The 22,505-nt window shown below is 31.3% G+C and overlaps 1 protein-coding gene across 1 annotated transcript; it reads left to right on the forward strand.

Moving 5' to 3' along the window:
- Positions 1-12,075: 12,075 nt before the first annotated feature.
- LOC147806199 (uncharacterized) lies at positions 12,076-16,248 on the forward strand. Its single transcript, XM_087149585.1, has one exon. The coding sequence runs from the start codon at positions 12,076-12,078 to the stop codon at positions 16,246-16,248; it is 4,173 nt and encodes a 1,390-aa protein (XP_087005711.1).
- The last annotated feature ends 6,257 nt before the right edge of the window (positions 16,249-22,505 follow it).

A 22,505-nucleotide genomic window follows, 5' to 3' on the forward strand; every position in this document is an offset into this window, starting at 1 on the left:
AATTCCTTCTTAAAAGAAGCATAAATAGTATGAGTCAAATTTTTCAGTATTAATTTATTATTTCATTACTTTTAAATTCTCAATTATGTGGATGGCGCAGTTTGAATAACCAATAATATTAATCTTTACTTTGTTTTAAAACAACTGAAAATTATTTTCATAATTATTATTAAAACAATAAATATTAGCAATTTTGAAATTACTCTACATTTTTTTTATAGTTTGTATTATTTTTCTTCTTTTTCCCCTCCAAATTTTCGTAAATATATCTTTCTAATTTGTTTATTCATTTATAGTAATGTTCATTTTTATTCTTAGGCTTTTTGAAGTAAATATTGAAATTATATTTTTCTTCACCAAGGAAAAAAAATAACCAATACTACCAGATTGTGGTAAAATTACCCGCGCTTCTGATTCTACTGGAAGACCAAAAAGCTCGGTAGTTTTTACCGAACCACTTTGGTACTGATTTTTTCCTAAATACCAATAAAATATGGTTTTATAAGATGCAATAAAATTTGTCAAATGTGACAGAATTTGGTAATTGTGACGTGCTCTAATGTGATACAATTTCATAACACATTAGAGCATGTTATAAACCATTTATTCGGTTAAATTTATTTTTAGGTTTATAATTTATCACTAAATGAGGGGTAACACGAACTATAACTTTGAAAACTAGAATTTCTGGTAAACCGTTGCCATACGAAGGAAAAATTAACCAAAGAATGGTATAAATATAGTATGTTTTGGTTTTAATAACCAGAATTAGGTTTTTTTTTCTACAAAAATATAATTAATATACAGTACTGTAATTTTACTCGAACTTGTTTACTGTGTTGATAATGTTCACTAAAATAATAAGAAATAAGAAATAATTTAAAATTATTTACTTTATTTTCTTAATTATTTTGTATTTATAAATTCGAATATAAAACCAAACTTATATTTAAATGTTAAAAAAATGCACACTAATCCAAATACTGCATTTAACACACAGTTTAAGTCCAATGAGTATGATATAAAGTTTATTCTGTACCCAAAATAAATGGCTTACAGATTTATTTAGATTAAAGTTTCTTCCTACTTAAACTAAAATATTAATTAATAAGCTTATGAAAGCTAGTGATCTAATTCTCATAATATCTATTGCTTCAACAAATCCACTGCGCCATCCAATATTCAAGAGACAATTTATTGCTCAGGAGCTTCTGCAAGCATCAGGGCGCATCCATAATAACATGAATTTATAATAACAATTATACTGAGGTATAATCTCCTGTCATATTAAAAGATAATCTGCAGAACAAAGATTGAAATATTTAGTAACTTGCGGAGATTTTAACGTCAGATTATAAATGCTCTATGTACAAGATCTTGCTGTGATTATAATCTAAATATAACTGTATTTACTAAATTGCTACAAATGTTATCGAAATAATTTCCATGTTCTGATGCTCTTCTGATGAAACTAAGCCTATATTAGCTTGATAATCTATTGTTAATACACTGTTAGAATTTTTATTCTGAAATTGTGGTAAAATAACCAGCGGAAGTCTGTCCACCCGATTAACCACTAAGTTTATGGCTAGGAAAATTTTTTACATTTTACGGTCTTGAAACCTTTTACTACTGGTAAGGTTAAAAAATCGTGATTATAAAACTATACGGTTGTAACCATTTATGACTAGCATAATTTCTAAACCATAAAAATGAAACTTAAACGGACATTGGAGCTATGAGGATACTGTGGCATTTATGAGTGAATGATAGTTTCATATTCTAATAGTCCAGAATCACTAAAGATTGCAGCTGATTGTGAGAGATTTATCTTTGATGGCCTATCCCTATTTATATTATTATTCAAAATTCATTATTTTACTTGAAATGTCACTTGGCTAACAATATTCATTTTATTTCTCTATTTCCTCAATGAAAAAAAATCATTATTATGATTATGAGCCTGTTTTCACCCTCTTCATTAATTAGTCATTTGTACTAACTGCCACATATCTTCAATCACGATATTCTTTGAAATCTATCAGAAAAAAGCGTTTTTCATGTTATTTACTAATTATACAAAATTGCCGGTATCGGTTTTATATTCGACTAGCGCTGTGTACACGAAGCTGTATGTTTGGCTCATTTGAAAAATTTAGAATATTTAGTTCATGATATTGAAATCCATGTACTTGAAATTGAGAAAGTCACTCAGAATAAAATAGCCATGAAAACAAATAATTAAGCCTGCGCCTGAAATAGCTTAGCCTAGTAAACCTTTAAGTAAGTCGCTCTACAGTTGTGAATCTTAGTCTTCAAGTTTGTATACTTATAGGATGTTTACTTTTAGTTTTTAACTCGATTTTTGCAGTATGAATGCTTTTTTTTAATGGTAAATAACTTTCCTTAGTTGTAACTCAATGGCTAGGTGTGGAGAAAAAATTAACGAAATTTCTGATAAAAACGCCCCATAATTCTGTTTAATAAATTCAAACTAAACGGTTCATGGATTTGACCATTTCCTGTTCATATATTATTGGTTGACAGAACATTCTGGTTTTCAATAAAATAGCTATTACGGCACATTTAGCAAAAAAGAAGAAAAAAGAAAAAACACAAAACTGAAAAGGAAATTTAACCGAAAAAATAGTTTTTATTCCATGCCCTAAGGTTTCATGTTAAATCGACCAAATTTTATCACACCTTTTAAAATCCTACTTTACTATTAATTTTACCAAAATCATTACCAAAGCATGTCGCTAAAAATTATCGAGCTTTTTGATGTTCCCATAAAACCAGAATGCCCATAAAACCAGAAATTTTGCCAAATTCTGGTTATATGGTTTTTTTTATGATTTTTTCTAGATGTATGTTCCAGTTTTGATGTAGAAAATAAAGCATATGTTCGAGACAATTTTGGCACGAACTGTTTTTATGGTTAGGCTATTTAGTCCGGGGACCATTCAAAATAATAAAGACACTATAATTAACTTTTTAAAGAAATTAATACGAATTTATAATTTAAAAATTACTTTGTGATTATAGGTTTTTCAAACAAGTTACGATAACATATTAAAACACTGTTTCACTTAAAGTACTGTCACTCCGTTATGAATCCCCTATTTGATGAAACTTACCTGCATTTGCGTTACATGGCGAGGAAAATCACTAAAACCTCACACGGTTTGCCTGACAGCAAAAGGCTTATAACCTATGAGGCAACAGCCACTGAGGATATTTCACGTCAGCACAGTGATTGATGCGAGCCAGGAAAAGAGTTCATATCTAACAGCCACCATTAGAATTCTCTAGCACTCAATCCTGTTAGCCATCATGGCTCCTAAAGTATTAGTTTATGATATACCGAATATTTGTACCTTTTTTGCTTTTAGTTTTAACAAGGTTCTTAAAAATAGATTATTAAGGAACATGCTGTATATTTCTGAGTTAAACCATGAATGATACATAATATAATGATAACGATTGAGATTCACAATCGGATTGATTATGACTGCATTAGGTACAATTCATTGATATGTCTAAATCCTCGTAAGTTATATCCGATATTATATGCAGGTTAATCCTGCTGTGATAAATTATCTCAAACGGCAAATGAACATTGAGCATCATGCATGGGTAGAAATTCTACCTTATGCACTTTATTTACAATTCAAAATCGAGCAATGAAGCGTATGTTATCTTATTCTATTGCTGTAATAAATAAATCTACAACTGAATTTGCGGATTACTCCAGTAAAAACAAATTGAAAAATAATTTTCCTTCTCACAATTCTGTTTTAGTATTATATTTTAAAACACGCTAGCAATAATTCCGGTAAAACTTTAGCTTTAAATATATTCCTTATTTTTTATATCGTTTATAAAAATATTAAGTAATTTAACCGAAATTAACTGAAATATTTTAATGAGTGTGTTGCAATGATGCGAACAATAGCTTAAAATACAGTTGTATTATGATATAAACAGTTGTATTATGATATTGCAATGATGTGAACAGTTGTATTATGATATAAATAATCAGTACACTTTAAAGACTAACATTATATTAAAAGCATTATTTTTTTATTTATTTTTATGTCGGAAAATTAAACAATTTTTTGTAAATAAAAGAGTCAAGCTAATACGAGATTTATTCACGCTCAAATAACTATAGCATTCTTAATCCAGGAACATTTTTTTTTCGAGACTAGATACCAGGATAAGACAAAAAACAAGTAGAATGAATTAAAAAATAAACAGACATGATAATCTTATTTGTATCGAAAAAAATATATACGTAAAAGAATAAATTAAAAAATTAACCTCCAGACAAGAAAATGGAAAACATAATACCTTAGTACCAACCAGAGAAAAGAATCTTTCATTTAAAATTTTTTTTTTGTGTATGTACAATGGTTTTTTTGTTTATACACAGTATAAACAAACCTATTTATTTACGATTTTACTAAACAGAAATAGAGCTAAAGACATTTCTGCTTAAAATATTGATAGATAGAAACGTAATGAACAGAGAACTAGAAATGATAATCATTATTAAGGAAACTTTCTTAAAGGCTTAAATCTAAGTGAAATTATTGAATCAATTCATATAAAAATATTTATTTCATGCAAGAGTTATTAATTATGATTAATTGCATTTTTTACATGAAAAATAAATATGATAAGACAGGGTTATAAAAATAAATAAAAAGAAAAGGAAAAAGTAGAGAGTCATTTTGTAGTTTAAAAATGTTGTTGAAAAAAAGTGAAATTATTGAATAAGAAATAAGTGAATATAATAAGTGAAATTTTTGAATCGAAACATTTAAAAAATATTTATTTGATGCAAAAGCTATTATTTATGATTAATTGTATTTTTAACATGAAAAAAAATATAATAAAAGAGTGTTTATAAAGATTAATAAAAAGAAAAAGGAAACAGTAGATAATCATTTTGCATTTTAAAAATGTCTTTACAAAAAAGTGAAATTATTGAATAAGTAATAAGCGAATATAATAAGTAAAATTATTGAAGAAAAAAGCATTTAAAAGCTATTTATATATTGAAAGAGTTATTAATTATGATTAATTGTATTTTTTACACGAAAAATAAGTAGCGTAACAGAGCAGTGTTTCTAAGTGCATAAAATAGTGTGCATAAAAGGAAAAGGAAAAAGTCGAGAATCATTTTGTAGTTTAAAAATGTTTTTGCAAAAAAGGGAAATTATTGAATAAGTAGCAAGTGAATATAATAAGTGAAATTATTGAATCGAAGCATTTTGAAAATATTTGTTTTATGCAAGCGCTATTAACTATGATCAGTTGTATTTTATACATTAATATATTTAAAAATACCTAACAAAACAGTGTTTATAAAAAAATGAAAAAAGTAGAGAATCATTTTGTTGTTTAAAAATGCTTTAAAAAAATAAATAAATAAAACAGAATGCATGCAAGCATGAAATAAGATTTTTTTTTCATTTGCAAATCTAGATATTTTTATTGCACAATGATTAAAGGAGAAGGTAGCAATACTTAAAATTTTCATAAAACGTAAAAAAATAGAAACTACCATTGAGCATTTTTTAGTACTTATTGTAGTAAATTTATATCTAACTAGACTCATCTAATGAGGCAACTTAGTTACCTGCTGATGGGTGCATATGATATCCGAAAGAGCTAATCTGTCCATTTCTAGCCCGACATATCGGGGGTGCAAGTTTCAGCATTGACACCACAACATTTTCTCTATTCTTTTCAACACATGAGGAACTTCCAGCGTCCATCACTCCCCGATTTGTGACCCTGAACTATTTGAATACGATGCTCTCATTCAAGCATAGATGGCAGTACTATAAAGCTGCTGAACTATATCCAATGTCTAGCTGAACTATCTTCATTCTTACAGGTTTTGAAACCATGCAACGCCGTAAATGGTTAAAAAAAGCCGTATAGTTTTGTATAAATGGTTTTATAACCATGTGCAGGTTATTTTACAATAATTTTAGAAAAAAAATTCTAACAGTATATTTTACGGTGCGCATGTATTAATGTCATAGATCGCGATTTACAAACAAATGATTCCAAACAAGCATTTAAATTGTACTTTGATTTCGACTTGACTCATGCATAGCATTGTACTTCGAATTACACTATCATCTATTACACACAATTATCTAATGTTTTAGAGTTAAATAAAATGAAAAAATATTATTTTTTATTCTCAATTTTGTCTTTCTGAGAGCAATTTTTTTTCTTACGGCAAAGGAGACGTGCATGTGCTGCATTTTTTGTCTCTTTGTCACTATATGTACACAAATATATACAGTCCAGTCACATTAATGTGACCACTTGCCAAAAGCCAGAATAACCAGCTTCGGCAGAGCGGACCTCTGAGAGACGTACAGGAAGAGAGTCAATTAGGTTTACTTTTGGTAGCCCCTTGGTTCATCTGGGAGGTAAGTTGCTCAGCAGTTGCATGTCTATTCGCCCGAACGCATCTCCGTAACCTTCGTTCTCCTCTGTTATCTATAGCTCGTGGTGCACCACTTGTGCCACGCCGCTCACTTTGGATAGTGCCATTTTGCCATGCAAGATATACTTTTACCACGGCGGCATGCGAACAGTTCACAAAATTAGCCATGTCCGAAGTGCTTCCAGCCAATACTCATGCCCTTTTGGACGTCGGAGAAATCGCTACGGTTCCGCATTACGCCAACAATTGTAATGCTTTCCGATCTTTTATATACACTCCACTGTAATGTGCTGCCACCTGCCTTCTGTGATATATATATATATATATATATATATATATATATATATATATATATATATATATATATATATATATATATATATATATTTGAAATGCGTTTTAAAAATGAGGTCCGAAAAGTATACCCATTCATAATCATTATTTGATATTTAACCTATGAAGAAAGCAAAATGGATATTCAAATCTTTCGTATCACTAGTGAGAAATGCGTGATAAATAAAACACCAAAACCGGCTTCATTGCCTTGACGGGTTTTTCTATTTATCTCTTTTCAACCAACTCCTTTCTGGGTCCTTCAACCCGATAGGCTTAGATGTTTTTATTCCTTCCTTCTCCACCAGTGATACTTTAGATTTCGAAAACGGTTTTGCCTCTTAAATATTTATTTGTGATCCTTTACAAGTACTTCGTTTTCAATACTTTTCGAAAAATAACTAAAACATTACATATGATTGCCGGTTATATTAAATAATATTGAAGCAATGATTCATTATATGTATTCAAAACCTGAAACATGTGTTAAAAATATTTTAGAACCTAAATCAAAGCTGCAACTTTAAAAAAAAAAAGTAAATTGTTTTCATACGCAAAAAGAACGAAATGGAGTTTTCTAATGGTTTCGATCTTTTAAGTTTTTCTAAACTTTTTAAAGTTTTTTTTTACATAAATTTTGATTGCTTCTGCTATGTTTTGCGTGACTTATATCATTAGGTAAAAAGAATTTGAAAATCCCTTTAGGTGTTTTCATAGTTTTACGATGCAAATTTTCCGTACAATTTGTTTTCTTCTAAGTTGTTGAACAAAACACAAAGGAAAGGTACGCTAATGAATTTTTAAATAGCTTCTAGCTATTCATAAAGGCGATGCTGTTCTCATGCTATTTAGAATTAGAAGTCAATGAAAGTATTGGAGAAGAAAATTAGATTTTGTTTTCGATCAAACATTGCAAATTTTACTTATAACGGTTTTCAAAATATTTAGTTCCAGTGATGATCAGCATTAGTTTTGTTCTTAGAACATGTTTATCGTGAAATACTATAAATGTATTTACATTACGAACGAAACACACAATTAATAAATTTTCCATAAATGCTTTAAAAATATTTAACAATTTTTATTCACTTTTAACACAAAATTAAATTATATAACATTATGTATTTCTGTATACTTTTTGCATGTTTTAATGCTTGAAGTAATATCATTCAGAAAGGTATGGAATACAACCTATATTTTTAAAGAATTGCTTACATAATTTTTTTTTGTTGAATATTGGTATTTATGATAATAATGAAACAAAAATAATATGATGAAATAGAAATTGTTGAACCAATATGAATTCATTTTACTTTTTAAATATTCTTAAAAGCATTTTATTCTTGGTTGTAGTTCTTATATACTTTTTCACTGACCAATTGATTTATTGTTTTTTTTTCTCATTTCTCAATGCTATGAAAGAATTTTCAAAAATTTCCTATTGTTATTAAAGGTCTTATTACATCTAAAAAACAAAGTTATGAATAACATTTAAAAATGTATTTTTTATTCCATACGAATAAATTTCGTGCTTTTCAAACTTAAGTCAAGTTTTATATAAAAAAACACTTGAATGATAAATTTTCTATCTACCAGGGATCAATAAATCAAAAATTGAAATATCTCCTTAATTACGGACACTTGAAAAAAGTATGATTAAAAATAGCCTATTATGGTAAAATTTACCGTGTTTCTGGCTCTATGGGAACACCAAAAATTTCGATGGATTTTACCGAAGCGCTTTGATAATGATTTTGGTGAAATTAATAATAAATGGCCTTATAATATGTAATAAAATTTTGCAATTTTATACTGATGCCTTAGAACATGATACAAAAACCAATTATTCGGTTAGTTTTACTTTTCAGTTTTGACATTTTTTACTAAATATGTGGTAATAGGAACTAAAATTGTGAAAGCCACAATTTCCTATAAATCTTCATAATATGAAAAGTAAAACCACCAGATGAATGTTTTAAAAAACCGTATATTTAGGTTTTATTTACCGGAAATATGTTTTTTTTTTGTTCCAGAAATGTCATTTTCATACATTAATGTATCTTTGCCAGAATATTTTTCTCCGCATAAATACGACTTTTGTCTGCTATTAATTAATTCGGGACATGTCTTAGAAAAGTGTTCAAGTAAATAAAACTTATAAAAGATTTTTTATTAAGAATTAATTTAATAATTATTCAAAATTGCTGACATGTTCATTTATTCTTTGTCTCATCTTTTTAAAAATGGTTTTTAATGAGATTTATTTTTAATGAGAAACTCAAACACTCACTGTTTTTGTGCTTTGTTTTCTCTGCTTCTCATTAATATTCAATATTTATTCATTGATATCTTTTTTAGAAATTAATTAAACATTCACGAATTCTTTAATAGAAAATATGTATTTGAAATGTAATTTATTAAAATTATGTGCAAACCAAAATATGCGAGATTTTTTTTCTTCCTTTGTTTAAAAAAATCCAATATATATATATATATATATATATTGTTTGATTGTATAATTAAGTTGTAAGATTGTTTTGATTAAAAGCTGTTTCATTAAATTTTAAAGAGTTATTATTTAGATATTCATTTATAAATTATATATTGCTCTTTGAAATAGTTCTTTTGTATTATTTAATTTTTTATATAGTTAATTGTTATCTTTCATATAAAAAATTTTTTCCATTGCCCAGTTGGAACATTCGTTGTTGACATTCGTCAATTCAGGCGTATTGCTGCAGATTTGTTGGTCACTCTTTTAGGGCCGCCATATTAGGTGGGCCAGCGTTGTTCCCACTGTAATGACAGATAGTACGAAGAATGAAAGAACATCCATGCCTTGACCATTATTTGAACCCAGAACCTTTCTGATGCAAGGGCAGTTCCCTGACCCCGACATTGTCCGGTCGACTCATATAGTAATTAATACTAGTGGGTTGTGCCCCCTGCTCGCTAGCTTTCGCCAACCCCCGAAAATTGCTTCGCCATCTTATATGGTTTGCTTCGCAAACCAAGCTCGCTTCGCTCGCTACTAACTTAGGTACATTGCAAATGCACAAAATTCTAAGAATTCAAAACAATCATTCAAATCCATATAATAATTTTAAAAAAAATTAGTATTATAGGAAAACGTTTCTCTATATAACATAAAATCATAATGGTCTGACACCGTTTTCCATTGTTGTAAAATCACGTGGTAGGATCCAGCTTTCCCCCCATTCATTTCCATATTGTTTAGGTTGTCATCAGCAGATTACACTTGGTGAGAATGCTCTCTCTGGTTATTTCAGTTTCCGTTTTTAAAAGCGCTATATGTTGAGCCACCTTAGTAGATTTGGCATGTGACATTTTTAGCAGCACTCATTGGTCGATTTTCTAGCGTTGCCATTCGGGGAGTTGAAATGAGGCTTTTTTTTGTCGCCATGTGTAAGAATCGTCGACAATAGATGGCGCTGCGAGATACGGAAAAAAACTTAAGAAAAAAAAAAGAAGCTGGGTGTGTTCTCTAGCTTGGTGTGAGAAGACTGGAATGTTTTATGATGGAGCGCGAAGTTTCATCGATTATGTGATTAATTACTATTATTTTCTATATACTTAATGTTTGTGCCGTGGCATAAGTATGCATCTAAATAAAATCGTTTATGCCAAGAAAGGCTTATGGTGAAATCATTTCACATTGAAAAATCTGAAAAAGAACCTGCGAAATATTACTGGCGCAGCCGCCGAAGATGATGCAGAACCAAAAACCAGGTGAGAGCTCACTTTATATTTGTAAATGTATGCTCCCATAAATAAGTAATTATAATTATTTGGGCGAAAATTATACAAAATGGAAATTAAATGTTTGTGTTCCGACATGGAACATTAATTTAGTTTACTCGTCAGAGTACGAACACGCCAGTGTTCTAAAGTGAATTCTTTTACTCGCCAGAGTACGTAGATAGCATATTTCTAAAAAGAATTTGGTTGTTCTTGTTGTTTTGATTTTCGTCCCAAATAATTGAAAATTTTATTTCATTATATTGAATTTATTGTGGTTTTTAAGTTCTGTTTTGGAAATTGTTGGAAGCACGCCAGTGCATAACATATAGCGTGGTATCGTAATTGAAAATTTTATTTGATAAAATTGAATTTATTGTGGTTTTTAAATTCTGTTTGGGAAATTATTGGAAGCAGCATAAAATATAATGTTGCAATCGTATTTCGAAAAATAAAGAATGCTGAATGATCTATTATTTATATCAAATAAGATTTATTAAACCAAACAAAAAAAAAAGCTTGTATCAAATAACGGAATATAATTTGGCGTCAACCAACCTTGGAAGTCTCATTCTAAAACGATTGTTTTGTTTCTTTTATTTTTGCATAAAATGTTTTTTTTTATTTCTGAAAGAAAAGGCAAGTGTCTTTTAATAAGAAAAAAAAATACAAAACTGAGTTTGTTTTATTCTATTTGATTATTTTGATATTGAATTGTATCATTGTTGAATTTTTTTATACATATGATATATTTTGTTTTCGTACATTTTAAAGAGAAATTTATACGAAAGTTATTTATAAATTTCTTATCGCATTTAATGATTTAAAATATTCAGTTAAAGTTTTCATTCTCACGTAGAATTTGATTTTTGTTCTAAGAATAATTATTTTGGTTAAAATAATTTTTATGTTTTGAATTTGTGAACTTGTAGGAAAGTATATATTATATCTAGTGTACACAAAGTATTGATTTAAAATGTTCATAAGTGTTAAGGTTTGTTATAAAAGGTTTATTATATGACAAATCGATAACTGAATATTACAAAGTATTCTCAGTATTTTGAGGTTGTTAATTTCGTTTTGAGGTTGTCAAAAATAGACATTTTCTATAGATTTGTGAATGATGTTCATTTATGTGTTTCTTTTAAGAAATTATTGGAATATTAATTAGGAAGTAGTCAATTTTTTTTCGTTAATTTTTTTTTTATGATTGAGAATTATTAAATTTAAGCCATGGCATTTTTGGGAAAGGGTAAAAAGGAGGATTTGATAACGTTGGCCACCGAATTAGAAATTGATGTGGATCCAAGTATGAAAATTATAACACTAAAAAACAAAATAACACAAAATGACACATATGATGAAGCGTTTGCCAGAGAAATGTTTTTCTCAATTGTGAAATTGAGGAACAGCGAAGGAAGGAAGAAATTGAGGAACAGCGAAGGAAGGAAGAAATTGAGGAACAGCGAAGGAAGGACGAAATCGAAGCTCAGCAGAAAAGAGAACAAATGGAATTTGAGTTGAAAAAACTTGAAATTGAATCCCGTACTCAACTAACTCAAACTTCATCGCCCAATGGAAACGGACAACATAACGTTGACTTAATTAAGCTCATTCCTAAATTCAAGTTAAGGGATGATGATATCGTGATTTATTTATCTTTATTTGAAAGACAGGCTAAAAGAACAGGGATTGATTCTAAAGACTGGGTGTCATGTTTATTAACTTTATTGCCTTCTGAAATCATTCAACTAATTGGTAGAGAATCTGAAGAAAAATTTGAAGACTACGAATACATTAAGACCATCTTATTAAAGAGATTTAAATTGAATCCTGAAAGTTTTAGAAAAAAGTTTGTGATGCACCAGAAAAGCACTGAAAAATCGTGGAGGGATTTTTGTTATGAAATCACGAATTATTTCGAAGAGTGGATTGATGGACTTGAAATAAAAGACTTTGCCAGTTTAAAAAATCTCATTATCACTGATCAACTTAAGAAAAAGGTACCTCATGAAGTAAAAGACCACCTTCTTGATGATTGGGCAAATTTCGTTTCTCCAACCAAATTAGCGGATAAGCTTGACGAATATGACAGTGTACGTAATGATTCAAGGAAAACAACTGGAATTCCCTCAAAAGACAAAACTAATGAAAAGTGGCGACCTCGTTCTCCACCTTCAGAAAGAAATTCAAGAAACAAATCATTCTACAAACAGGCCTCATCAAGCGCATATACACCCCGTAAGAGTGATGAACTACAGAGGTCGTTTTCCAAACTATCTTGTTATACTCGTGGAAGAGAAGGCCATACATCCAGATTTTGCCTTAAAAATCGGCAACCTAGAAACACTCCTACAACTGCCCAAAACAATCTAATCCAATCGTCACCACTCCCTTTAGAAAAAGAAAAACCAGAAGTGCTAACTGCCAAGATCTCTATTCCTGTCTCAAAATCCGTGGATATATCTGGAAACATAGATGATTTAAAACTCGTCAGAGTTAAATGCGGAAACGTGGTTCTAAATGGCATTGTAGACACAGGAGCCCAGATATCGGTAGTCCGCGAGAAGTTAGTCGCCGACATACCTTGTGAAGGAGAAAGTAAAATAGAGATATCTTCTGCTTTCGGAGAAAGCGAAGTCACTCCACTGAAAATTTTCCAAATGAAAATAAATGACGAACTTCATGGTAGTGTACCTATCACCTGTGCTGTTTCAAAGAAGCTGGTAACCGATTTGCTGCTAAGTTCTTCAGCTTATGAGATACTGTGTGAAAATATTGAGCTTTGTCACAGTAATCTTCAATGGAATACCTCTTCAGAGGGGGAAGACTCTAGCGACGAACCATCACCATTGAAAGAAAATACTTCAAATTGTGCTGTCATTACCCAAATTTCACAAAAAGACATTAAGAATGCAAGAATGGAAAATGACACTAAATTGGATTTTAAGACTCTTCAAGAACAAGATGAGAGTCTAGAAAAATGCTTTGAATGGGCGAAAAGGAACAAAAATGCTTATACAGTTCAAAACGAAATTCTACTTCACTCGGAGAATATTTGTGGCGAAAACATCAAACAAGTTGTGTTACCCTTAGAGAAAAGAACAGAAGTTCTGAGAATGGCTCATGAAATTCCTCTTGCTGGTCACCTCGGTGAGAAAAAGACAACTCAACGAATTAAATATTCATTCTTCTGGCCTACTATCAAACAAGACGTTAAGAAGTTCTGTGAAAGCTGCAAGGAATGTCAATTGAAGAGAACAATCACATATAAAGATAGAATTCCAATCCAACCTATCGTCAGACCAGAAACACCCTTTGAAGTATGGAGTGTTGATTGCATTGGACCGTTAGAACCACCATCCAGAAGAGGTCATCGGTTTGTGATATGTGCAATTGATTTATGCACTAGATGGGCAGAAGCCATCCCTGTTAGAGAAATAAGTGCAAAGACCACATGCAACGTCCTGATGAAGATTTTTTCTCAAACCGGATTTCCAAAAATGATTTGTTCTGACCAGGGAACTAATTTCACAGCCAAACTCACACGATCTTTTGAAGATTTACTTGGCGTATGTCTCCGATTTTCCACTCCCGGACACCCCGAGAGTATGGGTGCTGTCGAAAGATGGAATAGGACTTTAAAAGAAATGATGAATAAAAATATCCAGGAACATGGAAGAAATTGGGATCTACACCTTCCCTATCTTCTGTTTGCCTACAGGGAAGTGCCACATAGCACCACTGGTTTGTCTCCCTTCCAGATGGTGTATGGAAGACTGCCACCGGGACCTTTATCCTTATTGAAAGAGATCTGGACAGGCGAACGTAGCGTTCCAGTCACTGCATCCCGCTCAATTGAAACTTACCTACATGATCTTATCGGAAAAATAAGAAAAGCTCATGACATTGCAGCTGAAAACTCCAAAATCTCTCAAGACGGATACACATCAAGATACAACTTACGGTCTAAGGATAAGACTTTGAATGTTGGGGACAAAGTCCTCGTGCTAATCCCATCGTCATCTCACAAATTGCTCAGTACTTGGCAAGGACCAGCTACTGTAATCGAACTTACCAGACCTCACTCTGCCAAAGTCGAAATGGAAAACGGGAGTATAAGGGAACTCCACATAAATAAATTAAGGCCTTATATTGTTCGAGTGGATCATATTGGTATCATTTTCGACCAAGATGAAGACTTTGGAGATATCCACTATGCACCAGCGGATCTTATGGACAAATCTACTGAAGACTTATGGACCCACTTGCAAAATATGAAAGGTGACCTGAAATATTACCAGCGAAAGGAACTATTTAATGTGTTAAAATCATACACCGATGTTTTTAGTAGCAAACCAGGTCAAGCCCATGTCGATGGTCATGACATAAAAGTTACAGCAGACTGCAGTCCGAAGAGATTAAAACCCTATCGTGTCCCCATTTCGCTACAAGACGAAGTTGATCGCCAAGTTAAGGAATTACTAGAATGGGATCTAATAGAGCCCAGTGACAGTGAATGGGCACATCCTGTGGTATGCGTTGCAAAAAAGGATGGTAGCGTTAGACTGTGCATTGACTTTAGACTTCTGAATAGCTTCACAGTTCCTGACGCATATCCAATGAAGATCGCAAAAGACCTACTTTTTGAAATAGGTAAAGCCCACTTTATAACAGTAATCGATTTAACGAAAGGGTACTGGCAAATCCCGATGAAGGAAAGCGCCAAACCATATACAGCATTTGTCACTCATGCTGGCCATTACCAATGGAAGGTCCTTCCGTTCGGTTTAAAGAATGCTGGAAGTACCTTTCAGAAATCCATGGATAAAGTACTAGCTCGCCATAGACGCTACTGTCGCTCATATATTGATGATGTGGCGATATTTTCTAGATCCTGGGATGAACATCTCTACCACATCGACCAGGTGGTTCAAACTCTTCGAAGTGTTGGTCTAACCGCAAATCTAGAAAAGTGTGATTTCGGAAAGAGTCACGTGAAGTTCTTAGGCCATATAATAGGTTCTGGCACTCACTCTCCAGATCCTGAAAAAGTAGAAGTCATCCAAAATTTGTCTAAGCCTACCACCAAAAAGGAAGTTAGAAGTCTATTAGGGCTGGTGAGCTATTATAGAGAATATATCCAAAATTTTTCTGAAATAGTTCTACCTTTAACGAACCTTACTAAAAAGAATGTTCCGAATAATATTTCATGGGACTCGAAAGCAGAAGCATCCTTCAACAAACTTAAAGAAGAGCTGATTAAAATGCCATCACTACATACTCCAGACATCGATAAACCCTTTCAACTTTATACTGATGCGTCTGCGTTTGCAATTGGAGCATGTTTAGCTCAAAATAATGAACAAGGAAAAGAGATGCCCATCGCATTTTTTAGCAAAAAACTAAATCCTTGCCAACAACGATGGTCAACCATTGAGAGGGAAGCGTTTTGTGTCATCGAAGCCTTGAAAAAGTTTGATACTTGGATTTTCGGTGCCAAGGTACAAATTGTATCAGACCATAATCCCCTTACTTACCTGACCCGAAGTACCCTTCATGGGGCTAAACTCTCTCGGTGGGCCTTAGCATTACAACGCTATAATATGACTTTAACATACCGTAAGGGCAATTCACATGGAAATGCCGACGCATTATCAAGGTTAACAGTTAATTCCTAAAGAAATCATGTATATATATATTTGTCTTAAACTCGGAACAAAACTTAAATGTCAGGGCTGTTTAAAAATAAAAAAGTGTTTTTTTTACATTGATAACGTGTAAAAGAAAAAATATATAAATAAATAATTTTTTTTTGTAATATTTTGAATTGTTTATATTTATGTTTTTATTTATCATAAGGAATATAGTTTTTTTTATATACTTATATATATATTTATGATTTTTGGGAGCTGCATATTTTGGAGCTCTCACTTGAATTTCATCACCTGAATAGAAGCTGTGTTGCTGTTTTTTTTGTTTATTGTATTTTTCAGGTTTTCTCTCTCTCTCTCAGCAGCATTGTCTCTAAGGTGACGAATGTGCTTCCTTTGGGGGGACTTGTAAGAATCGTCGACAATAGATGGCGCTGCGAGATACGGAAAAAAACTTAAGAAAAAAAAAAGAAGCTGGGTGTGTTCTCTAGCTTGGTGTGAGAAGACTGGAATGTTTTATGATGGAGCGCGAAGTTTCATCGATTATGTGATTAATTACTATTATTTTCTATATACTTCATGTTTGTGCCGTGGCATAAGTATGCATCTAAATAAAATCGTTTATGCCAAGAAAGGTTTATGGTGAAATCATTTCACATTGAAAAATCTGAAAAAGAACCTGCGAAATATTACTCCATGTAAGAGAAATATATATATATAGATTATTCATTTGTCTTACTTTCTTTATATTCTTCATATTTAATACCATCTTTTTTAGGAGATGTTACTTCTTTCATAGTGAAGTAAAGAATTTCGGATTTTGGGCCAAATTATAAATAAAACTGCGTAGTTTTTACCTCTTTTCTTTTCTATAAGGAATGCTACAATGAAAGCTTTCCTGGAATGAATGCTAGTTTATTTTAAACAAATAGCGTTGTTCCTGGAGTATATTTCTTTTTTTTCTCTTTTTAATTATGCATGCGCCGTTGAATGAAATCTTCTCCGTAATCTGATTAATAAATATGTTTTACACTGATTAATTCTTTTACTGCCTAAATCCTTCTGAAAACAAAAATAAATTACACAATTATTTCGCTGTCAGGAGTAGGATTTTCCTTCTGAGTGAACAAATGTAATTTTTCTTCTGCTACGTTTTTAATCTTCTTATGAAGTTAATACCCTCCTATTGTACTTTACGAAACGTAATAAGAACCTTTTTAGTGTAGTTCTGTTTTAAAATATTGCTTTCTTACATCAGGCTCTAGAGCAATAAATTATTTATAAAAAAAAATAAGGCTTTGATAAAATGTAAAAACTGTTTAATTTTAATGATGATAATCTGCTCCTTAATTGAATACCAGATAATTTAAGGGCTGTTTTATTTATTTTGAAACATTATCGTTTGAATTCCGGAATATATAATTTGAATTGCTTAGATTTATGAAAAAAGGTAGGATTAGAGATGGAATCTCGATAAAAAAACTGAGTGAATAATTGGTAATAAATTGTTGTCCTTCTGCACAATAATTATAATAACAAACAATTTTTTATTCTTCCCTTGGGTATATAAAGCATTCAGTATGTCTTTCCCACGCTTTTTGTTTTTTTGAGTTAAATCGTGCTTCTCTCCAAAAGAAAATTCGAACCTGTTTTAGCCTGAAAATTAAACCTGGATTTTCTTTCTGTTGTTTTCTATCTGCGCCCAGGTATGAACAAGAGATATTATATTTTATTGTTCTATATTGTAAGAGAATTTTGACTATTTAATAGCAAACCGATGACTATTCCCAGCAAATAGATTTCCAATTGACTATTCCGTCAAGAATCCAGTCAATCGACGTTTCACAAGTTATTTTGCTAAGATTTTTAAGATTTCACAGTGATTAAAAGCTCCAATGTGTGACAGCACTTTTATAAATTTCAATATATTTAAAAAAATTTCTGTATATTATATATCGTTATAAAGTATATGTAATATATCTGCATATTATATACCTTTATATTATATCGTATTACTATAATTATATACCTTAAATATATTTGATTTTATGTGTTTAGATTTTTGCTTGAAATTTCTATTACACTTATCTATTACATTTTCTACTACATTGATAACATAATTTTGATTTTGAAAAAATTATTATGTTATTTTAATTTTGAAATAACTTTTTTCTTCTGTCGCAGGAGATTTTTTAATAGATCTTAGACATTTTTCTATCGATTCTTCTGCAATCGGTTTCTCCCTCCAAGCTATAATGATTCTTAAATGACATTTTTGGTCAATTTATCTTTCGTTATGCGCAAATTTAGGGCACCTCATCAGGATTAAAACTGCGTATGAACCCATGCTCGAAAATGCATTTTACTCAGTTAGGATTGCTTCCCCTATTACAAAATGTTTTTTTGTGTGCTTCTGAACAGATCATAATAGGGAAGCACCCCTTGCCTCGTACGATGACATTTCTGGGCATAGGTGCCCAATAATGTTAATCCTGATGATGTGCTCAAACTGCCCTAGAAGTTTGTCGCAACATTTACGTGATTCCCTGTTACATGTAATTTTTTTAAACATTTACATTTCAACCAAAGAAGACCAAAATATCATTTAAAAAAATAGTGCGTGGAGTCCCTCCGCGCGGAAGGTATTAAACTTCGCAACCTGCGACGTTAATAGTAGAAGAATCAGCAGTCGTAGAAGGATCACTAGTTCTATTTAACGACTCTTTTTCCTGCTCTGCTCGCTTCCGTGCTCTGTAATAACTGTAATATTGTGCATTTTTCCCTCGTGGACCTCTTGAACCAGTGGAAGTGCTTGTGGTTGCCTCATCGTCTCGCCATGGAAAATGTATTTGTATTAATAATGTATGTGAATGCGTCATAATGTAATTTTAAAAGAAAAAACCTAACAATCAATTGATATTCACAAGAGACGTACCTTGACATAACCTTAAATCCGTCGCATTGTCCGTGGGATTGTTTCCACTCATTTTTTACAATTGTTATCCACTAAATTTGAAAATAAAAAATACTACCGTATTAAATTATGTGTGTATCAAATCAAACTAAAAAAATATTTATAGAAAAACAATACTTTTATTATATTTATGCTAGTGAGAACCAAAACAATATGGAAATGAATGAGGGAAAACTGGATCCTACCACGTGATTTCCCGGCCAATAAAAATGTAGCGTTAAACGCTTAACGCAACCTTGTTGGAAGTCGCATAAGAAGTATAACTTCGAAAAAAACAATTGGCAACTTTTGGGGCAAAACTATTTTCAGATTTGAAATCCTTATGTCCGAATTAGGAAGTATAAAGTATTTTCATAAATGCAAAAATAAATGTTTTCCAGTGTAATTAAACCATGGATATCAATGTAACTTCTTGCTTGATTACTTTTCTAAATTCTGTGGTGAAGCCTTGTTAAGCCACCTGATGTTTGGTATAAACATTAGCCTAGATGATAAGGATTTTTTTCTTACAACCGGGTGATAGGGTCTTGATTTCCAAGTGGACATCGGATTGTTTCTCCACTCTTTATATACATGACATGATTCTACTTCGTACACACTTTAATTGGTACAAGCAAGACACGACTACAGGAAGAAGTAACTCCATCCTGTACTTGATCTGAACTACAGGAACACGCAACTCTATACTTTAGTTAATCTAGACTACAGGAGCACGCAATTCTATCCTCTCTATTTAATCTGGACTACGGGAACAAGCATATATATGTAAAGCAATGTCGCTTTGCTCATTACTATCCTGCTACAGATCATAAACTGAAGTACTATCTATATCTTACACTAGATGGCACGTTAAGATCAATTAAGTAAATCATATTCCGTGGATAGATTTTATTCGAAAAATCACAAATTAGTCACAACTCAAAGTTGCTGAAACTTTTTTGGCTTATACATTGTAAAAAGTTTTAGTTTATATTAACACCAAAAATGGAGGCAACTACTTCACACCAAAGTATTGTAGAACCAGGGGCAGTTTCTAGTGCAGTGAAACATCAAGTATGTTCTTCACGCTATTTCGTGTTAAGTATCCTCCACCATCTTTGGTATACAGTAACACATATACTTATGTTCACAATAGGATAAGATAGTTTGTCTACTGTAAGAACTGCCCCCTTCACAAAGTCTGAGGCCGTCTGCTGCTATGGAAACTAGAATAGCGTATTTCAGAAGGGGTAGCTTCTCTTTACTCAAGAACTAACACAAAAAACCGACGAAAAATATCACCTTTCTCTCACAGATCGGAGCCAAAGCCTGACAAAGCAATGACCCCCGTCCCTACTAGAAATAATTATACCTCGTCACCATAGTCACCACCACTGGTCCAGACGAATCTCTAGGGGAGTTCTTACTTTAGACAAACTATATTAAAATAAATTAAGCTATTTTTGAGAGACAATAAGAAATGAAAATCATTAATTTAGGATGCACTAGTTCTTGAAATCAGTTAATAAATCAAACATGCGCGTAGTACCGAAAGAAAATTTAAACGAATTCAGCTAGGCACAACAGAACTGAAATGAATAGCAATGCATTATGAAAATTTTTAATTCTGCTTACGAAGACTTAAAAATTAAAATATAAATATCCTTATTACACGTTTGAAAACTTATTTTAACAGCAAACTTCTGTTTCAGTAAATGTATATCAGCATTGAAGAAAGCAATAACTCTCCCAAACTTGTATTTAAATATTAAAAATCTACAGATGCTATTCAAAGTGCGCCAACATTGGAGTGTTTGGAAGCTAAAATGTTTAACGCAAGATGTGAATACGCGTAAGCTTAATCTAAACTTCTCCCATTATAAGACTTATTTACACCCTTTAAGTTGTATGTGAAAACTCGATTTGGTTTTAACTTGAAAAAACGTAGTTATTCAAATAATTTTTTGGTTGTGCTACATTAAATTCGGAGCGATAGTATACCACAATTTTTACCGTGCATTGGGATGATTTTTAAATTATTCCAAAAGGTTCCAGGATAAATCAATAAGGTTACTGCCTCGTTGTAGAAAGGTATCTGAATTTCAAAATAATTAGGCTAATTTTTGCCTAAAACGTTACTGCTTTAAATTAGGTAGATTTGCTTCCCCCATTATTTTCCAGAACCATTTAAAAATTCATTTCACGTCAGCGAGTCAGCTCTATCTACGTTTTAGGACTTTACTATGGTTTTTAGCTTGATTTTTTTAAAAGGCTTATATTGATATCTTACAGGGCCAGGAAACATTAAAAAACACGTTTTTTAAATTTTTGGATCCCCTTTTCCTTTGTTTGTAGGTTTCTGCGGAGCGTATAAAAGCTGCTTTAACAGTAAATTTGCATACCATTGTTTTTTAAAAGTATTTAGTTGGTATTGTTCAAAATTAGGACTGGGCTATAAATCGATGTATCGCGACTTATCGATTTAACGCCTATATCGGCAAGTGGATACAGCGACTTTCGTTCCAGGCGATGCATCAGAAATTTGATTTAAGTCTTCGAGGAAAGACGATATAGCGATATAACGATATAGCAATATAAGACACGCAAGGATCTTCCCTTACGTTCCGATGCCGACTCGGGGTGTTCGTTTCGTTATGTTGAAATGACCTTGATTGATTAGCAGTGTAGAATCAGAACCAGAGTTTTGTGAATACTATATCGTGATCTCGCATGTTCGTTTTCGCACCTCTTAGTTTTTTTTTTCTTTTTCTTTTTTATCGCGACTTGATATCATTTCTTACTTGTAGATTATTTTCAGTAGGACTAACTTCGTGATCGCTGCCGTTGCCTTGTTCTGAACGCAATCTATAATTGAAAAGAATTTATAAAGAGTTTCGTCATTAATTAGGTAATTTTTTTTTCAACAAAACTTTTTCTTATTTTTAAATGTGAAAATTATCGGAAATCTAATTTAAGGCTCCCATAAAGAATTAAGTAACAAAATAATTAAATTTGTTAGGTTTTTTTCTTTTCTTTTAATTTATTAAAAACTTTTTGGATAAAACTTCTAATAATTTAATGGGTTTTTATTACTGATTTTAAATTTATAAATCTTGAGTTGCTTTTATTTTTAGAAATAAAGTTAAAACAAAACTTATTTTTTGTCTTTAGGATTTGGACATAAGTTAATCAACTTCGCTTATTCAAAAAAATTTGAAAGGTTTGCGAATTTTATTCATTTTTTTCGTTTTATTAGAGAGTACAATCAGTTTTTTTAAATTTTCTTTTAATATTATTAGTTAATTAGCTAAATATATTATCGAATATCACA

This window comes from Parasteatoda tepidariorum, chromosome 8 (assembly GCF_982258835.1).
Source record: "Parasteatoda tepidariorum strain Cologne lab strain chromosome 8, Ptep-v5.0, whole genome shotgun sequence".
NCBI lineage: Eukaryota > Metazoa > Arthropoda > Arachnida > Araneae > Theridiidae > Parasteatoda > Parasteatoda tepidariorum.

Bases quoted from the DNA above. Each gene is read 5' to 3' on its own strand.
- LOC147806199 (XM_087149585.1), top strand. From the start codon at position 12,076: ATGGAATTTGAGTTGAAAAAACTTGAAATTGAATCCCGTACTCAACTA.